Source organism: Ostrea edulis, chromosome 3 (assembly GCF_947568905.1).
Source record: "Ostrea edulis chromosome 3, xbOstEdul1.1, whole genome shotgun sequence".
In the NCBI taxonomy this organism is placed as follows: Eukaryota; Metazoa; Mollusca; class Bivalvia; order Ostreida; family Ostreidae; genus Ostrea; species Ostrea edulis.
The window spans coordinates 60,074,321-60,093,517 of NC_079166.1; the positions used below are offsets into that span (position 1 = coordinate 60,074,321).

General features: G+C 34.4%; 2 protein-coding genes across 7 annotated transcripts in view; one reads left to right on the top strand and one right to left on the bottom strand.

Moving 5' to 3' along the window:
• Positions 1-14,810, top strand: LOC125675981 (ficolin-1-like). Its single transcript, XM_048913851.2, has 5 exons — positions 1-346; positions 470-609; positions 2,500-2,596; positions 7,025-7,189; positions 7,731-14,810. Exons 1-5 carry the CDS (start codon positions 229-231, stop codon positions 7,991-7,993), a joined length of 783 nt encoding a protein of 260 aa, XP_048769808.2. The 5' UTR covers positions 1-228; the 3' UTR covers positions 7,994-14,810.
• The window catches only part of LOC125675976 (uncharacterized), a 17,756-nt gene continuing 13,000 nt past the window's right edge, over positions 14,442-19,197 (bottom strand). For all 6 annotated transcript variants that reach the window (XM_056158384.1, XM_056158388.1, XM_056158389.1 and 3 more), the window contains one exon: positions 14,442-17,724. In XM_056158384.1, coding sequence (XP_056014359.1) covers positions 17,515-17,724 — 210 coding nt within the window. In that variant the 3' untranslated portion in view covers positions 14,442-17,514. The remainder of the gene's footprint in view (positions 17,725-19,197) is intronic.

The window sequence follows — 19,197 nt, forward strand, 5'->3', positions numbered from 1 at the left end:
TGGAAAGGGGAGGGAAAATAAAATGATTCTAAAATACAATTTATTAGTGAAAAGTGACTCAAAAAATATTCCTTTTACATCTACTTTCAAACCCAAAGTTTATGGTATGAAGTCCCCCACTGAAATACAAAGTTACTCCAGCTACTTAACGAATTCCAGAAGAATAAGGGATTCATTGTTTGTTTTTTTATACTTACTTTGCATATTGAAGTCAACCATTATGATTATATGTGGTTTTTCTTCAAAATTGATTTTCAGTTGGCTGGTAACCAAACAGAATGCCAATCGTGTTTATCTGGAGAGAAATGTGTCAGATTATCAAACAATGAAACGTGCTGTGTCCAAGGTAGGTAGTTTAGTATTCTTTTCTTTGTGTAAGTATTTCAGACAAATTACATCCCAGAATTTAGACACCTTGTCATGTCGAAATAGTGATCACTTATCTTCAATTTGATTAATTTTTTTTCAGACGGATATAATCCTATTGATTGTACCGCAATCCATGGGCTGTCAGCATTTCTACCTAGTGGCGTGTACAAAATAAAAATTCCGATCCTGGGTCACGTAACTGTTGCATGCGAGATGGAGATCGATGGAGGAGGCTGGACGGTACATGTAGTTACTGCGATTAAGGTCTTCATTAATGAACTGAATAATTATCCAAACAGTTGATTACTAGGGATTGACCGCTTGACCACTGATTAATTAATCATCTAATTCATACTTATTAACAACATGTAAACAATTGACTTATATATCTCTAATTCTCTATTGAGTAACTGACTACCGTGCAGCTTAGTTGAGGCTTTCCAAAAACATACCCCGCTGTACATAAATCATTATTTCCTATCTAGCTTGAAAGGTGAAGATAACGAACAGTGATCAATCTCATAACTCCTATAAGTAATACAAAATAAAAGTTGGGCAAACACGGACCTCTGGAAGTATACCAGAATTGGGATCAGGTGCCTAGGGGGAGTAAGCATCCCCTGTCGACCGATCACACCCGCCGTGAGCGCTACATCTTTATAAGTTAAATGGAGTTATCCGTAGTCAAAATCAGTGTAGAATTTTTCAACACGCCAAAAACATTACGGAATCACACGCTGTGAAATAAATGATTTTATATATCCAAGTAGCTTAACCCTCCTATACTCTGTGATGCTACAAATAATCGGAATGTCGGTTCTTCGAATGAGACTGAGGTCCCATGTCAGAGTGGGTGTGGCAAGATAAAGTTACCTCCCTGCTCGAAAGCTGTAAGCGCCGCGTATATGTCTAAATTCTATAGCGCTTCTCCAGCAACAGTAACGTCTCCATATGAGTGAACAATTCTTGCGAGAGACGTGACGCAATATAAAACCAACCAACCTTCACATATAGATATAAATAACAGTATGCATTATCGGTGCTGAACACAGGAGAATTTGATGACACATTTGCATTGAAGTTTCAAGTGTTAGTAACATAAAATAAACCACACAAAATCAGTATATGTCGTGATTCGAGGCTTCATTAATGATAATCAAATCAAAGTAAACGGTGGATACAAGACTTCAAACACGTTTTCTTCTGAGAAGGGATCTGCCACTTCGTAATTGAATGTAAAATTGTTTAGTTTTTCGCGCTTTAAATGCGCTTAGATAGACGGTTAATTGTCGTAGATCAGGTGAGATAGCCTGTCCTCTTTTAGATTCGCGGACAATTTGACTTGAATTAGTGTCCATCAGAACAATATAAATGTGTACATAAAACAATATAAAAACTAATACCTAGATTGTTTTAAAATCGATTTATATTGCATGAAAATGTGAAAATAACGAACAGTGATCAATCTCATTACTTCTAAAAGGAGTAAAAAAAAAAAAAGTAATTTGTGCAAACTCGGATCTCTGGACACACCAGAGGTGGGATCATGTGAATAGAAGGAGCAAGCATCCCCTGTCGACTGGTCACATCCGTCGTAAGCCCTATATCTCGTTCAGGTAAACGGAGCAATCCGCAGTCAGATCGGTGTGTAACGAACGGTCTTTTTATTAGTGTGAAACATGTCAGACAGCATTCGACCCAATGACATGTTGTATTGGCAAAGTAGATCGTTATAACGACCATATAATTTGCGAAATGCTGATTTCAAATAATATGATAGAAACCATTCACTGATCATGCGCAGACAAAGCTCTTTCGTATCGAATCAGTTGAGAGACATTAACACCATTTATAGATGATAATGGAATATTGCTACATAAATATCGAAAATTACGTCTGCATATTTGATAGAACACGTATGTTATTGTTGGGCTCTGAAGAACAGACTTGCTTTGATGCATAATAATTTTCAAAATTTATAACGTTCCACTTTCAGGAGTACAGTTTAACTTTCGGCGGACACTCTGATACACATATATTTGCAAACTGAAGAATTGTGTAATGAGTAAGCTCAAATGAAACATTTTGAATTTTGTCAGCTAATGAAAAACATCTAATCTTTTTCTTTAGATTTTTCAACGTCGCATGGATGGATCTGAAGATTTTTACCGGACATGGGCGGAGTACAAGGAAGGATTTGGAAATCTGACGTCAGAGTTTTGGCTAGGTAATCAATGTTAATTCTATATAAGTATTTTTGATATGTTAGTAGTAGCGAGCGAATCTTTTTGTAGAAAGAACGAGATTATTTCTGTGAGAAACGTGCTTTGCTTTCAATTAGCTGCAAAATGATGGAAATTACCGATAGTGTTCTGGAAAAATGTTGAAGTCACGATGATATTTCATCGAAAAACCCAGATAGAATATACCTTTTGAAAAGCACCAGAGATATTTTGATTAACTGATTAGTTTATCATACCTTTGTTCGTTTTCTTGTATTTTATAATTACTTGGTTTGAAAGAAAATATGAAAGCTGAATGTAACATCACAACATAATATTTATGTCGACTGTCTTATATTTCCTGCGTTAAATGAATGTCTCAAGTCGTATTGCAAATTGTTTAAAGCGATTCGCTACTTTCAACGATCACATCATATAACATATCATTAATGAATGCAATATGTTGTATTCCGTTTTACAAAAATGATTAAATAAAGACGCTTTTATCATTTTGTATCATCGATATGGTTCGGAAAAAATATCGTTAGCTTCAGCTTCAGCCACACATTTTCCCTGTGTATGATGCTTACAGCTGCAGTAGCGAGACTTCGTTTTGAAGGTCATGCCCAAAGCAATTTCACATCAAATGCGGGACGACCGGCAAAGGTGGTCACTTTCAATGTTAAATGTCTCACATTTGTCGCGGCACCGGAATCATACAAACCAATCCCGCAACATTTTTGTTGTGAAGCAAATTCTGAAAACATTTCAGTGAATGATGACGAATTAAATATAAATATGACAATACAAAATTGTTAATGTAAAAGATACGTTTTAATGAAACAATGGAGATATCACTTTATCCAACCCAGAAAATGTTGAAGTCGTCTACGTACAACAAGTATGCTTTATTGTTTTACGCTGTCTTCATATAAATATGTTACCATTACTATATCATAGCTTTTATTCGGGGGAATCGAAAGCTGTTTCATTAAAGGCATAGGGTCTATCTTTTATCTCAAAAATGACATCACAATATTTTGCAAGAAGAACTCCAAAAAACAAATTTGTAGTATTAATTATGAGTTATCTATAGCTGCAGTGCTTTGAAATTGAAGTCATTTTGACGTTTTAGCTCGTTATAAAATGTTTGTCTGGAGGACAATATATTAAACTGGTACCACGCTGATTGGTTACTACACACAAACATAAGAGATGCAAAGTCAACAGGGTACCAGTTTAGGCAAATGAGAACAATATTTTGTAATTACTATCGTATCCAATGTGTTTGTAAACATTCTGAAGAACTTTTTGTGATTTTCTGGTTATGATTTTTAATTTTGCCACCTTTTGGGAACATGTAAAATTTTACCAATATCTTGGACCCTATGCCTTTAAGGACATGCGAGACGATGTGGCCAAAAATAACTCGTCAATGAATATTTTTTTCTTTTTTTCATGAAGCACCATCAGGATGTCCTGTACAATGTGTATAAATTTCATGGCCACTTTCTAGATATACAAGGGAGATAATAAGCTTTGAATTAACCCCCTTTTCGAAAATTGTGGATTTTACAAGATTATTCCGATTTTCAATTCAAAAAAATAATTTGATGGAATTTTTATCTATATCTTTTACAATAATTTTTAGAATATATGTAAAATATAAAATATATAATAATAAAATGCTTAAACATAACCATGTGTTAAGAAATTGGGAAAATTTAAGGATTTGGGGTGGAAATTGGTACTCAAAAACAGGGTAGTCCAGATACTAAATGAAGCACTGCTCAAAAACTTGTCGATGAATATTTTTGCAAACACTTCAATTAAAAGCTATTCATATACCCAACTTCCTGTAGAAATATGAAGGGGTGAAGCTAATCTTGATTTTGAGGTAGGCGTCCTTGAAGTTATACATTGATATGTTCACTTGGGGTTAGGCTTGGTGAAATATTTGTTATTAATAACTTTCAAGCTTATATTCTTTTCATGTACAACTACTGTTAAAAGTAATGGGGGATGGGACAGTCTCAATCTATTTGCACTACAAAATTAAAAAAAAAAGCTCATTGTCAAAGACGGGGGGAGGGGGGGGGCAGCCTAATTATTCGTGCCTGTTTTGGAATACATTGTTAGAAACTATATTTGTTTTGAACCTATTGAAATATTTAGAATTTTCATAATCATGGAACAAAAATTGAGTTAATGGAAACAAATTAATTTCTTTTTTTAAATATACATGTATATATTAAACATGACTTCGAACAAAACGTCTAGTCTAGCTCTAAACAATACGTCTTCTTTCAAACCACGGGTTAGGTCTAGTTAACGTCAATATGAGCTACTACTTCCTTTACTAGATCAACAGCATTTCCGCGGCCATGGTAGCTAGTGTCGCTTGACTCGATCGTCTCCATGCTATTTTTCAAGGTATTTATGTATCGCACATGTTGTGACTTTGCACCTTTTTCTTTTTCACATGTCTGCTTCTCGCATAAATTCCGACGTGTATCGTATTTTTTAAATTAGTTACCATTTCCGCAGCAGTGTTTCGTAAAGTTAGTAAAAATAATTTGGAATATGAAATAGTTTCAGAGATAAAGCGTACTTATATTTACATGAAAATGCTTGCAAAAATTAAACATTCCTTGTATGGACGTTAATATTTGACCAAAAGTAACGATTGTCGTCATAAGGGGGGGGGGTGTATTTTTCGCAAACAAGGATCGATTATAAAAGCACCTGAATAGTTTGTACGTTTCCCAAGCAAGATTCGGAGAAATGTGTGTTCATTTCTAGTTTCACACTACTATAGTAAATATCAACAAACGATCATCATCTTACACTTGCACTGAGTCATTGTTTACAGACGGTTGACTTTCTTTTTGTAAATGCCTAGAGATGCAATTTGCATGTGCATGTAGGAGCGATTTCGGTAAATTGTAGGCTATACTATCAAAATTATTGTGGCGCATACTATACATATATATAATATATGCAATGTATATATATATATATATATATATATATATATATATATATATATATATATATATATGAAAACGAGACTTGTAATCACTATGAAATAAAATGAAAATTATCATTTGACAAGAATTCAATCAACAGAATTACACAAAACACTTGACAGCGGTAGCAAATTACAACAAAATATGATGACATTTTCCCTGCGATACAACGTCGTGACGTACTTCTTTTATTATGACGTCGTATAGTGTGTCTGTACAGTATTGTGATTTTTCTCGGGAAGCTTAACTACGCTGCGTCCGGTTCTAAATTTATAATAAATTTGCAACCATCACGTGATCATCGTCCAGCATATCCTTAAAAGGAACCACTGGTTCATATTCTTAACTACTTATGTATGAAGCAATAGTCCGCAGACTGAACGTCTAGTATGAACCACTAGTCTATAGACTGAACGTCTGATATGAATCGCTTATACTAATTATCCCAAAGAAACCACTAGTTAATACATATAACGTGTAAATCGAATCATGTATTTATAAATGGAACATGTGACCATATGTGTCATTAATCTTAATGAAAGGCGAAGATAACGAATAGTATTCCACAAGGTATACAAAATAACGATTTGGGCAAACACGGATCCATGGACATACCAGAGGTGAGATCAGGTGCCTAGGAGGACTAAGTATTTCCTGTCGACCGGTCACACTCACCGTTGTTGTCAATGTGAAACTTCAAGCGCATTTCGCCACAACATATGTGAGAAGTGGTGTAAATCAAAAATTAAAATAGCGTTTAGTGAATTTGAAATCACAAAGCTTTTCCCAATTCAACATCCAAACATGTGAGTTTAGTGTTTTACAACACCATCCCTCAAGATTAATTATAAACTACGGTGTTTGATTTTATATATTACTTAGTTTACCTGGTCGAGGTATATGTCTCACGGCGGATGTAACCGGTCGACCTTAGGATATTATCAAAAAGATGCTGGATTTCCTCATTGATAATATCGACGTAGTTTTTGGTGATCAGGTCTTCCAACTGTCGGTTAGAAGTCATACGAACATGAATTATGCTACTTCATCAGTTGACCTGTTTATAGGAGTTATGAGATTGATCAGTCTTCGTTAACTTCATTTTTTAATGAATATTTAAGTACTCCGGCAAATGTTGAATACTTGATCAATCGTTGTGTGTACTTGTTTGATCTACAGAGGGGTTTACGGGATTTAAACCCAACCCACTTTCCATTTCATATTTTTACAAATTGGTCATTTCTCACTACTTTTGGCGTTTTTGATACCCCCTTAGTGGAGAGAGCGTAAAAGTGCAGCTTGTGCAACAACTCCCCCTTTTGAAAATGTTTTTGATCCGCCCCTTAAAGAACAAGTTCAACTTTGGATTGTAAATGCTGTTGATATTAATTGTTGTTATTGAAGGTAATGACAAACTACACTATCTACTTGGCCAAGGATCCTATGAATTAAGGATGGATATGGTTGATTTCAACAATCAGACACGATATGTCAAATATAGCAGCATTTCTGTTGGAAACGAGTCCTCAAAATACGTCATATCTATATCTGGTTACTCCGGAAATGTTGGTAAGAATTACATGTATATCGTTTAGTTATCTCTGTCTTGAAAAGGACCTGGTACATTGTATATGTATGAAAATTGCTCCAGACACAGACATATATATCATCGTTTCTCAAGGTGTTCACCGAGGGGGGAATCCGAAAAGACGGTCGTTATGATTGTCGTTACACTTTACTGAAAGCAGACATAACACCCTGTTTCCCCCAGACAATGTCCTTGCACACCTTGAAGTAGCTCACATTGCTGATTATTAGATTGTGCAGTGAAACTATGGTGACTTTGACTTGTTTGTTCTTATTTCGTTCTTCTATCAAAGAATCCGTTTACATTGAAATCTTCTAACAATATAAATAAATGTACTAAAAAAGAGTATAAGTAAATGAAAAATAATTCATAACCTTTTGCACCTATAATAAAATACCGTGCATATATACTTTAGATTGTAAAAAAATGTTTTAAGTTATTACAAGGCAAGCCGTTACGCTTCATATACACATACATGTACGAGTATATACATAGCCATGCACTTTTTTTCTTATTTCGTAGGTGATTGTTTCACATCAATACATCCAATAAACAACATGAAGTTCACGACAAAAGATCAAGACAACGATGTCAAATCCGGAAACAACTGTGCAGCTCAGAATCAATCTGGATGGTGGCATAGAATGTGTCATTGTGCTAATCCGAATGGTCTCTACTTGGCGGGAAAAACGCCCGTATATGCTAGAGGCATCACATACAGTCCTTGGCGAACACAGTATTACTCGCTGAAAACTACCCAAATAATGGTTAGAAGGGTGGTGTAAGAGGAATCTGTGAAGATGAGGAAATCCAGCGTTCGATGGATATCCCAAAACATTGAGTTGATCTTATTTTCATTTCTCTGGGATGATCAATGTTTGAACACTGTGAATTTGTCACTGAGTGACTGACTACGTCATTTATTGATTTCGCAGTTGTCATTTCATGTCTGAAATGATTGATATTGCTTCTGTACTTGCGATCAAAATATATGAGTTCCCTTAAAGACCAATAATAAACCGGCGCACCTGATTTAAAAACGTCTGCATCCCACCGCAGTTCAGTAGGAATACTGAATAGCCACTTTGATTTATTGTTTATATTTTATCATCTTTAATCATTACACGACAAGGTACAACCATTTCTGGGACCATTCTACTTAGTATCATTGTCGCAGTGGCTCAGTGGTTCACTTCGTGACTGGGAAGCCATGGTTTTAAATCTCATTCTTTGGATTTACATCCAACAAAGTAAATAAATACAGGGCTTGTTTAAATTATATTTACATGTAAGGAAATGAGTATCTTTCGTTGCTGTATCTTCGATGTTACTTATAATTGATTAAATGTATGTTACGTTTTTAGATCGAGGAAGGTTACTGACAAATTTTGATGTTTCAGGGGTATGAACACTCTCCTCTAAAGTCAGCATTTCCCATCTAATGTCATTATAAGGATCTAAATTATCAATACAACTTGTCATTAAGTCAAATGCTGTCTTACGTATTTCATACCGGTTGTTATGCCGCTCTTTACACATTGATTTTAACTATGGATTACGTTGTTCACCTAATCACATTATATGACACACAGCGGTTGCCGTCAATAGGGAATATTTACCCCTCCTAGGTACCTGATCCAACATCTGATATGTCTAGGGGTCCGTGTTTGTTTGCCCTACTCTTAATTTTGTATTCAATATCTGACCCTCAATATGGAGTTATGATTATTGCCTAATATGTACTGATGTAAATTGAAGAATGGGAAGTAATTTGCCCTTTTGTGATTGTTATTTTCATCGTCTTCTAAGTCGTTTTGGATTTTCATTTACTGTGGTTAGACTAGGATATAGTGATTAGTAGGGGTTGTTTTGTTTACTTGTACGGACCCAAACTATGAATTTCGGCAAATTCATCGGCCCAAATAGTCAAATCCAGCCACAACGGGGTACATGAGTGTTCCTACTTCCGGTGACTAGTACCAAGTAAATCTTTCTTGACACAAATTTGAGAATGTTTGTCACATCAGAAGCTGTTGCAGTTTATCCCTAGCACGTGATATGCTTAAACCAAACGAAATAAGGGTCGTGTTCTGAAAGATAATGAACAATGACATAAACCATCGAAACAAATCTAATAAATGTCTTATTATACATGATACTTTTTTTCAAATGGCTGGAAATATTTTAAATGAATTTATAATACGAGTGTATACTAATTTTTTATCTATCAACATTCATTCAAACCACCAACCAAACCACCTTTTATTGATTCTATTTTTAAAAATACTAATTCCTTACAATTTTTAATTTTGCGAAAAATGAATCATTAATTAAGTAAATTCAACACCTGGTCCACGGCATCTTTTCTTGCAAAACGCAAACCCGACAAATCTTAATAATTCATGCACTTGATGTTAAGTATCAATTTACATCACGTAGTTCATAACCAATTCAATACTGGCAATTCATAATTGATTAGAACACTATCAATAAATTTTAGTTAATGCTGAAATCTTTTTTTAATATAAATATATATTGATTGCTTACTTCGATATCCTGTACAAATCCTGTAGCAGACCGATAACATACAAAGTGTGCATTAATGCTGGTGAATACATTACATGATGGATATTTAGTAGTGTTCAGAAACATTAAGGCTTTAATGTTCTAGGATGCCAGACTGTACTTGTCATGAACTATTACACATTTAAGAGGCAGGACAATAGTTAAGGTTTTTATTCCCTCTATGGTAGCTTTCAGTATATTTTTTTTCTTCTGAAAATGGACTCATTACATATGGGTAAAACATTTGAGTTCCTTAAGGTAACACGACCTGGTTTTTCATATAGGTATGATATCTGTTACACATATATAGATTCATGTTTGGATTCCCTCTTCCTGGTAACTGACATGAGGAGCATCAAGTGTTAGTACGTTTGCACGATGTTATTGTGTTTCCTATTTTACAAATAACAGCATAACCTGTGAATTTAAGATATGCTAAAGGAAATTTAATTCATTGTTCTATTGTCCAGTAACATATTTTTCATCACCAGAATTCATGCTCTGTGTGCATTTGTGAGGTTACATGTATATAGCTAAGAAGCGGTGTATTCAGCTTATTCTTAACGAACTAACCACTTGTCCCCATTGTGTGCATTGTGCAGCAACACACGGAGGTATCTGTAATGCAACATTTAGAATGATGTTGCTGTTGACTTAAATCCCTTCACATATCTATCTTGGTTGCAAGTCTCAGTGTTCATTGCTGATAAGGCTAGTGTGTATGTCTAAAAGGTGTACATATAGTCGAAATAATTCAGTTTCAATGTAATGTTCGTGTTCAATATCGCACACTCGAACTGTTTTCACTCACACCTGTACCATTGCCGGTGAGAAAGGAAGATATTCAGTTCAATCCTGATGAGTGTTGATAACTAAATGTATGATTAAACATAGTGTATACTAAATCAATATGTCACTATTTATAGTAATACATTGAAAATATTACATACTCATATATATAATATAAAATATGTATGTTCGGACAGCTAGACCGAGGACCTCCGTCCGCATAATGATGTTGCTTGTTGGGTGTTATATGCATGATAAACCCACTTTCTGGTTCCATGCGACTTTTTACACGGCGTACTGATACGTTTCATTGAGAAGTTATAGTTTTCTAAATATCTGATTAATCAAATAACCAATCTAAGAATCACATACTATTTTACACAAAGAATCAATTGCAATAGCATAAATGTTACTCCAGGTAGCATTCACTAATGAGAACCAGTTTCAAACTACAGAAATATAATATTGATACAAGAAAAGAATTTAGGGTATTTTCAATTTTTGCAATTTTAGCACTTGACGCATCCTTACGGATTGATAGGTCGTTCTCTCTACCAACACTTTCTAAAGAAAGTATATTGTTGTTACCCCCTTTCGTCCGTCCATTCTTACCGAGTGTTGTTACTGAAACAAGGTCAACATTTATAGCGCTATCCAAATGATATTCTAGGACCTGAAACGTAATATCCTGTAGATGCACAATACGGATTCAGAATTTTCATATTGGCTTCAATGTCACATAGAGGCCGCAAAGTTACGCTTTTTATCAGTATGGTCATTTGAACTTCATCTCCTTTTTCCCGAGTAATCATATAGTGTTGTATGGACTGAAAATGAAAATCCTGTACATGCGCAATAAGGTTTCGTAATTTTCATATTGACCTAATGGGATAGATAAAGGCCCAAATTATCGTTTGCATCATAAAGCTTGCCAATTGATGTCCATCTACATTTTTAGGAATAGTCACATAGTATTCTACACTGTAGAAACTGAGACCAGTGTGATCTAGATGCGCAATAAGTTTTCGGAATTTTCGTATTGGCCACATGGATCAGGGTGGAAGAATTATGTTTTTATCATAAGGTTTGTCGCTTGAACTCACTCTACATTTTCAGGATTAGTCACATATTATTCTAGGAGTTGAAAAAGAATGTCATCTAGATGCGCAATAAGGTTTCGGAATTTTCGTACTGGCTACAGGGGGTCAAATAGGGGTCGAAGAACGACGTTTTCTATCATAAAGTTTGTCACTTGAACTCCCTCTACATTTTCAGGAGTAATCAGAGCGCAACATCTTGAATATGGATTTCACGAATTGTTACATTTGGTAATTAATTAATTGTTTTTCTCCATACTTTGTATAGCCTTAGAAGCTAATGAATCGGTTCCAGTTGAAATATCTTTTATGTATATATGATCTATTAAATGTTTCCTTCACTGTTATGAGTGTTCTTGTTAATATAGTTAATAATTCAAATGTCCCTTTCAATGTATTGAATTGGAATATAAATGCTAAAGTTGCACTACACAAACAGTAAGAGTTAAAAAGAGCAACAGAGCACAATTTCATTACATTTGATCACTCTTGCATCACGTATTAGAAGTGTACCTCTCGTGATCTTGAGATCTTATCATTTTTTTGTTCAATTAAAATTATAGTTCCTAACCTTTGGGCCTATACTTAGATGAAAGTTTTGCTCCTTTCTTAACTGACCTGCTTTTATATTCTTATGAAGCATAACTCATCTACAAACTTCTACGTTAGAAAATATACTCTTGCTATGGCATTAAATGCAACATGTAGATATATCGACGATGTTTTGTCTATTAATAATGATAACTTTAATTGATTGAAAGTAGATATTAACGGCAAACTAAAAACTCTACTTTATGATAAAAGAGATGATTTCAGGTTCTCCACCGTCAACTTCTTATGTTTATGTAGCAACATTCTATTATCATCTGTATCTGGTGTGTACATCGCTCAACTGATTCGATACGCAAAAGCTTATTCTGCGTCTGATCAGTTTTTGAATCAAGGCAAGTTACAGACAAACAAGTTGATGGTGCAGGGGTTTCAACAGTATCGTTTAAAGTCAACATTCCGCAAATTGTATGGTCGTTATGGCAATATAGCTTGCTAAGACTTCTTTCATACTGACCGTTAGACAGTTCTTTAAACACTGATTTTCACTACGGATAACTCCATTTGCCTGATCAAGATATAAGGCTCACAGCGAGGATGATCGGTCAACAGGGAATACGTATTCCTACTGGGCACCTGATACCCCTCTTGTATATCGAGTGGTCCTTGTTTGCCCAACTCTCTTTTTTTTTTTTGGTATTGTTTATAGGAGTTATGAGATTGATCACTGTTCGATATCTTCACCTTCCATTCAAAGTCCACCACAATGGATCCAAATTGTATGGTCGTTATAATGATCTACTTTGCCAGTACAAACTACATTTGGGTAAAATGATGTCTGACGTGTTTCAAATCGAATGTTAGACCGTTCTTGGTAGGTTGATTTTGACTAAGGATTACTCCGTTTCCCTGATCAACATATAAGGCTCTCTGCAATTTTGACCGGGCATGGTTACTCCTCCTAGTCACCTGCTCCCACATCTGGTATACTCAGGGTGTTCGGTTTGCCCAACTCTCTATCTTGTATTTCATATAGTAGTTATGATATTGATCACTGTTTGTATACCAGGAACATATCTGAATTTTTATGATTGGAAGACATGTCTGATACCTGATACTTTGTCTTCCTCGATGAATCTCCTCGATGTTATGTTTTAGTAACACTGAAACTTTGGTGTATGACAGAGCAGCAGGAACTCAGGATAGGAACCACCTGCTTCACAATCGCTGCAGTATGCTATCAACTAGTACATTCGTATAGATGTTGATAGTGTACCATAACGCCATAATGGTGACACGGGAATGCGATGATGCGACGATAGAGAAGTGTGGCGCAACCAATCGATGGTGATGTTGCAATATGGCAATGGCATGATGACGATTGTGTCATGACATGATTGAGCAATATTATGATATGATGACGCACCAACTGTAATAGAGTCATTATTTCAGAGTATTATATTGTCATTGTACGATTATGCTTTTATATCATCGTGTCATCCAGTCATCGTAGCATTACATGTTGCCTACAAGTGACCCTCAAGTGAATAAAGCGATTTCGGAATACTGAATAATGAAGCCATAACCAGACTTTATTAGAAGGTGAATCTTTCCACCAAACAGAACTTCTCCGTAATCATATAGGTGATTATTTACCCTTTCAATGTTTTTGACTTCCATATCTTTTCATTGATTAAATGTGTGTATGAATCTTGATGAATATAGGATGACTATTTTAAAGACTGGGAATCCTTCGACAGAAATAAAAATGAAATGTAGATATAAGAAATAAATTTCATTTTTGAAAATACGAGAGGATATTATATGAATATTGCATATCTACGTATGGCAATGAAGTATTGCACAAATATGCAAGTCTATTGGATAAGCCATATAGAAGTGTTCATAAATATTACATATCCAACCCCTTGTAGATCCACCTTTTATGAAAATGATTAGATCATCACGTTCCAACAATATGCACATCTACAAATGGCAATGGAGCATTGTACAAAGTTTCAGGTCTATCCGATAAGCCATTGTTCACAAAATTTTGTAACATACAGTCAGACAGAGAGTACAAAAACAATGTCTCCACCTGCTAGAGTAGAGACATATGCATAGACCAGCAAATGAATCAGCTGTTCTTTGAATTAGTTTCAAAGCATTGTAATCATTTTAATATGACCTTAGCAAGCAAATTACATTGTAATTAAATTATTTTAAACACCAATATCTTTTTCATTTATTTGCATCCATATAATATATGCATGAACATGCATAAATAATACAACCATTCTTAAATTCGCACAAAAGCCATGTCAGTATAGTTTTGTGAAAGTATAAAGCACAAAGTAATGAGATAGACATTATATTATTAATATTGACTGGGATTTAGAAACCTTGGATTTATAACAAAATTGTATGACAATAGTATAAAGTGGAAAAAAAGACATTTAGTATAAACATGGCCATGATATACAGCGAGTAAATTGAAAGAACAAAATGTGGTTATCATAATAGCAGTTGTCTGTTTCTTGTTGATTTAACAAATAAATATCCTAATCATATCACCTCCTCATTGTGACTTCATGCCGCAATACATGCCATCAACATGTGTTTATACTTTTCATGGGCGACTACATCAGAATATAAATTTTGATAATTTCATCCAAACAATGCCCAAAATTCATGTTAGGTTCAATTACAATGAAACGTAATTAATTAAATTACAATTACTTTGCTATTTTCTTCAATTAAATTTAAATACAATTATTCATTTTAGAGCATGTAATGAATTAAATTACAATTACCTTGCAAAAGTAATTAAATTACAAATTACTTTTTCAAATTTTATTACAAAACAAGTGGTAAATAATATGATCATATGAAGTATGAATGATAACTCATTTATAAATTTGTATCAGATTACTGTTTCATTCGGCTATTACATTTGATCTCCATTAGTTTCTCGAAGGTGCTATCATTAAACAGCATCTGCAGGCCGAAAAATTTTGCCCGCAACACTCCTGTATTTCAAAATATCGTAATACTGAGGGTCTACTAGACATCTTCCTTGTTCAGGAACATTCCAGAATGATATTGCTTTGCGAATTGATCAGCTTAAAAACACATACACTGCCCTTTGAAAGAAAGAGACAAAAAACACATACACACACATAGTTCTTTGCAAACAGCAGTGTACACTGTTCTGTGAGATTTGAACAGATCAAGCTTGAATTTCACCTACTAAAGTACAGCGAGTTTGATCAGCTTATATAAAGACTAACTGCCGAAAGAGAGAGGGGGAGAGTATTTTGATTTTAAATACACATAGTAGAAAATTGACTCAAGTATTAAATAAACTTAGGCAATATTGCAATAATATCAGGCTAAAACAAATTTCATGGTCCTGGATTGTAATTGAAAGTAATTGTAATTGAAAGTAATTTAAAAAGTAATTGAATTACAGGGTGCTTTCCTCAGGTAATTAATTAAAATACAATCACTTGTAATTAAAAAATCCTCGATTACAAATTACATCCAATTACTTCAAAAATGTAATTCATTGCAATTAATTACAATTACTTTTTCAATTACCCCAGCCCTGTTATGGAGTGATTTCATTGGACATTTACATTCGTGTACATTCAACAAATGTTTGAAAATTTCATAAGTACACTATGAATACTATTCTATAATCTGAAATGATTTAAGGGAGATATACATGTACTCACGTAAAATATGCATATATCACCTACATGTATCTTGAACATTAAATAGAATCATGCAGGGGTGATGCAGGGAAGATAGAATACACAATACTAAGTTTATTTACATTTTAACAAATGCTAATGAAGCACAGAAATGATGTGTGATATAGTCATAGTTCATGACATATTTTTTATATTACATTCCATAATAGGCAGATAACGATGTATTCCACAATACAAAACACATAAAAAGCATTAGAAATTATCTGTCATTTGTATTTCATACACTTACAACACGGTAAATTACTAGGGCAAATGCCCACAAAATCAATCAATCATTGTCAATTGTATTTTGAACTGCATTACCGTGATCTGAATCGGTATTTTATTAATATGATATTGATATTGCAAAGGCATGTCTTAGATATTAAGAAGGATTACACATGTAATGTTTGGTATGAAATGTATTGAATGAAAACTAGTTGAAATAAAATTATTCTAAAAGGAATCTTGATGTAATTTACTTTATTATACGCATATGATACACAAGTGGAATATAAATACTGATAACGTTTATAATCTTAGATAATTCAATGCTCTCTCTCTCTCTCTCTCTCTCTCTCTCTCTCTCTCTCTCACACACACACACACACACACATAACACAAACACACAAGAGCCCTATCGCTTTGTTAAGATATCTTTTTGATCTCTCTCTAAATCCCCCTTTCACAAGATCTTTACCTCTAGCTCCCTCTCTCCATCACTATATCTCTAAATATATCTCTTTCTCTCTCATTTAAACAATGCCAATTTGAAATAATTTGTTTGATAATTACCAGATATAAAACGACTCGACAAAGGCAAGCAAACGGTCTTGATACAAATTAATACATCGACAGACTGATAATTAACTGGTATATCTCATGGGACTAACATCAAATACAGTTACTAAAAATAATGGAAAGCATGTAAACCACACCGCATTTGTAAATGTTATTATAGATATATCTGATTTTTTATAGCACCCAACGAAAGCAAATTGCATGTCATAAGAAATTCAGAATAAAAATCACTTTAATAAACAATCATCAAATGCAGATATAGAGGATGGAAAATATAAATTACTGGATTTCAACTGATTCTAACATCAATCAATACTCCTAAATCTGATCACAGTAAATAAAAACATTCTCACTATTTGGTATATCCAGGGATCCGTGTTTGCCCAACTCTCTATTGTGAATTTCTTATGGGAGTTAAGAGCTTGATCGTTGTTCGTTATATTCACCTTTCATATGTATATCCACACATAATATAAAGCACAAGCAAGATGTATATTATGCGAGCAAATTACAATATGTTACCGGTGTGTAATTCAAAGGGAACACAAATTTCGCATTTATGTTAAACAACATTTTCATCAAGTCACAATCAATGAGATCTACAGTTTAAAATGTACCTTCGTATCCTACACCAGAAAAAATACATTGTCATGAAAGAGTTTAATTCAATATATACAATAAAAACGCAATAAGGTCATAAGTACGTGACGTAAGCCTGCTACATGTTAAGTACCTGCCTCTTTTCATCCCTTATTTCGTGTGTTTGTATGCTGTAATGACACTATTAAACGGTAGATCTGGGCAGATGTACGTACATCGAACTTCTTTTTCATCCTCCTCATCCTCAAGTGGATTGTACTTCAAATCCTCCACCAAGCATGGTAAGGTTTCATACAACTTGTTGAAAATCTTCAGACGGCAGTCTAGAGAATCGCTTCTGCATGATTCTACAGGATTTCCCTGTGTATGATATAATATATATATCAACAAAGAATTGAAAACCTTGAAGTTAAGAAAAATCTAAGGTCAATGCCAAATGGAAATCACATTGACCACACATCAAAAAGGGAACATATTCAACTTTTCATGATGAGTGTGATGTGAAATCAAACCATTACTGTTTTCCATTTTCACATTTTCCTGATAAAATTCTGTTTAATACACTAATGTCTCTCAGCATTTCAATTTTGTACTCCACTAGAAATATGACCGGTCATCATGGGCCCTGTTACACGATTCGATTAAGCTGTCTCTTAGTTCAATACATTCATAGTGATTTCAGCTTCTCCGTCGTCAACTTCCCATATTCATGCAGTAATACTCCATTATTACTTGCAATAGTGTTTATATCTTTCAACCCCCGTGGCCAAGTGGTTAGAGCATCGCGCTCAAAATCACACGGCCGCTCACTTCCGGTCTGCGCGGGTTCTAATCCCGCTCGTGCCAGTAAGTGAGAAAGTTTTCCAGTTTACTTTCAGAAGGTCGGTGGTCTCTTTCCAGGTACATTGTATCTGTGTTCTCTCTTCCACCAATTAAAAACTGGGCGCCACTAAATTACTGAAAAGATTGTGGAGAGTGGTGGAAAACAGCAATACAATCAATCAATTATATACATGTATCTCTCAAATGATTCGATACGCAAGAGCTTGCTCTGCGTATTGTCAGTTTTAAATCGAAGCAAGGTACTGACAAACAAGTTGATTGCATAAGGATTTCAAAAGTCTCGATTGACGTCAGCATTTCGCAAATTATATGGTCGTTATAACGATCTAATTCGTAAATACAACCTATCATTGGGTCAAATGCTGTCTGACGTGTTTCATACCGTTTGTTAGACCGTTCTTGGCACACTGATTTTGACTACGGATATCTCCGTTTACCTGGTCAGGGTATAGGGCTCACGGAGGGTGTGACCGGTCGACAGGGGATGCTTACTCCTCCTCGGCACCTGTTCCACCTGTGGTGTGTCCAGGGTTTGTTTGCGGAACTATCTATTTTGTATTGCTTATAGGAGTTATGAGATTGATCACTGTTCGTTATCTTCGCCTTTCATTCACAGTGCATTTATATGGCCTTATACCTAAGATAATTGACCTTGGATAAACTCATTATAAGGTACATAATTAGATTAAGAATGATAACAAAAAATAAGAGGCATGTGGGCTACAACAGTTACGTTTTGTTTTTCAGAAAAACAAATTTAAAAAGCTTATTACCTTTCTTTAATCCCGTGACAAATGATCTTATATTATCCAATAACATAACCTATTTGATTTTGAATGCACACACAACGACTAACATGGTCTATGGAGATTTTTTTTTTTAAATATTGTTCCCAATATTTATATATTATGTAAAATTACATCTCCAATTTTAGCTCTGCCCCAATCGTCAAGGTCCATAAAAACTTGCTGATCTTGATTTTTTTTATAT

Bases quoted from the DNA above. Each gene is read 5' to 3' on its own strand.
- LOC125675981 (XM_048913851.2), top strand. From the start codon at position 229: ATGTGGTTTTTCTTCAAAATTGATTTTCAGTTGGCTGGTAACCAAACA. The intron at 2,597-7,024 runs GTAATCAATGTT...TTGTTATTGAAG, and splicing joins GACGTCAGAGTTTTGGCTAG to GTAATGACAAACTACACTAT. The intron at 7,190-7,730 runs GTAAGAATTACA...CTTATTTCGTAG, and splicing joins TGGTTACTCCGGAAATGTTG to GTGATTGTTTCACATCAATA.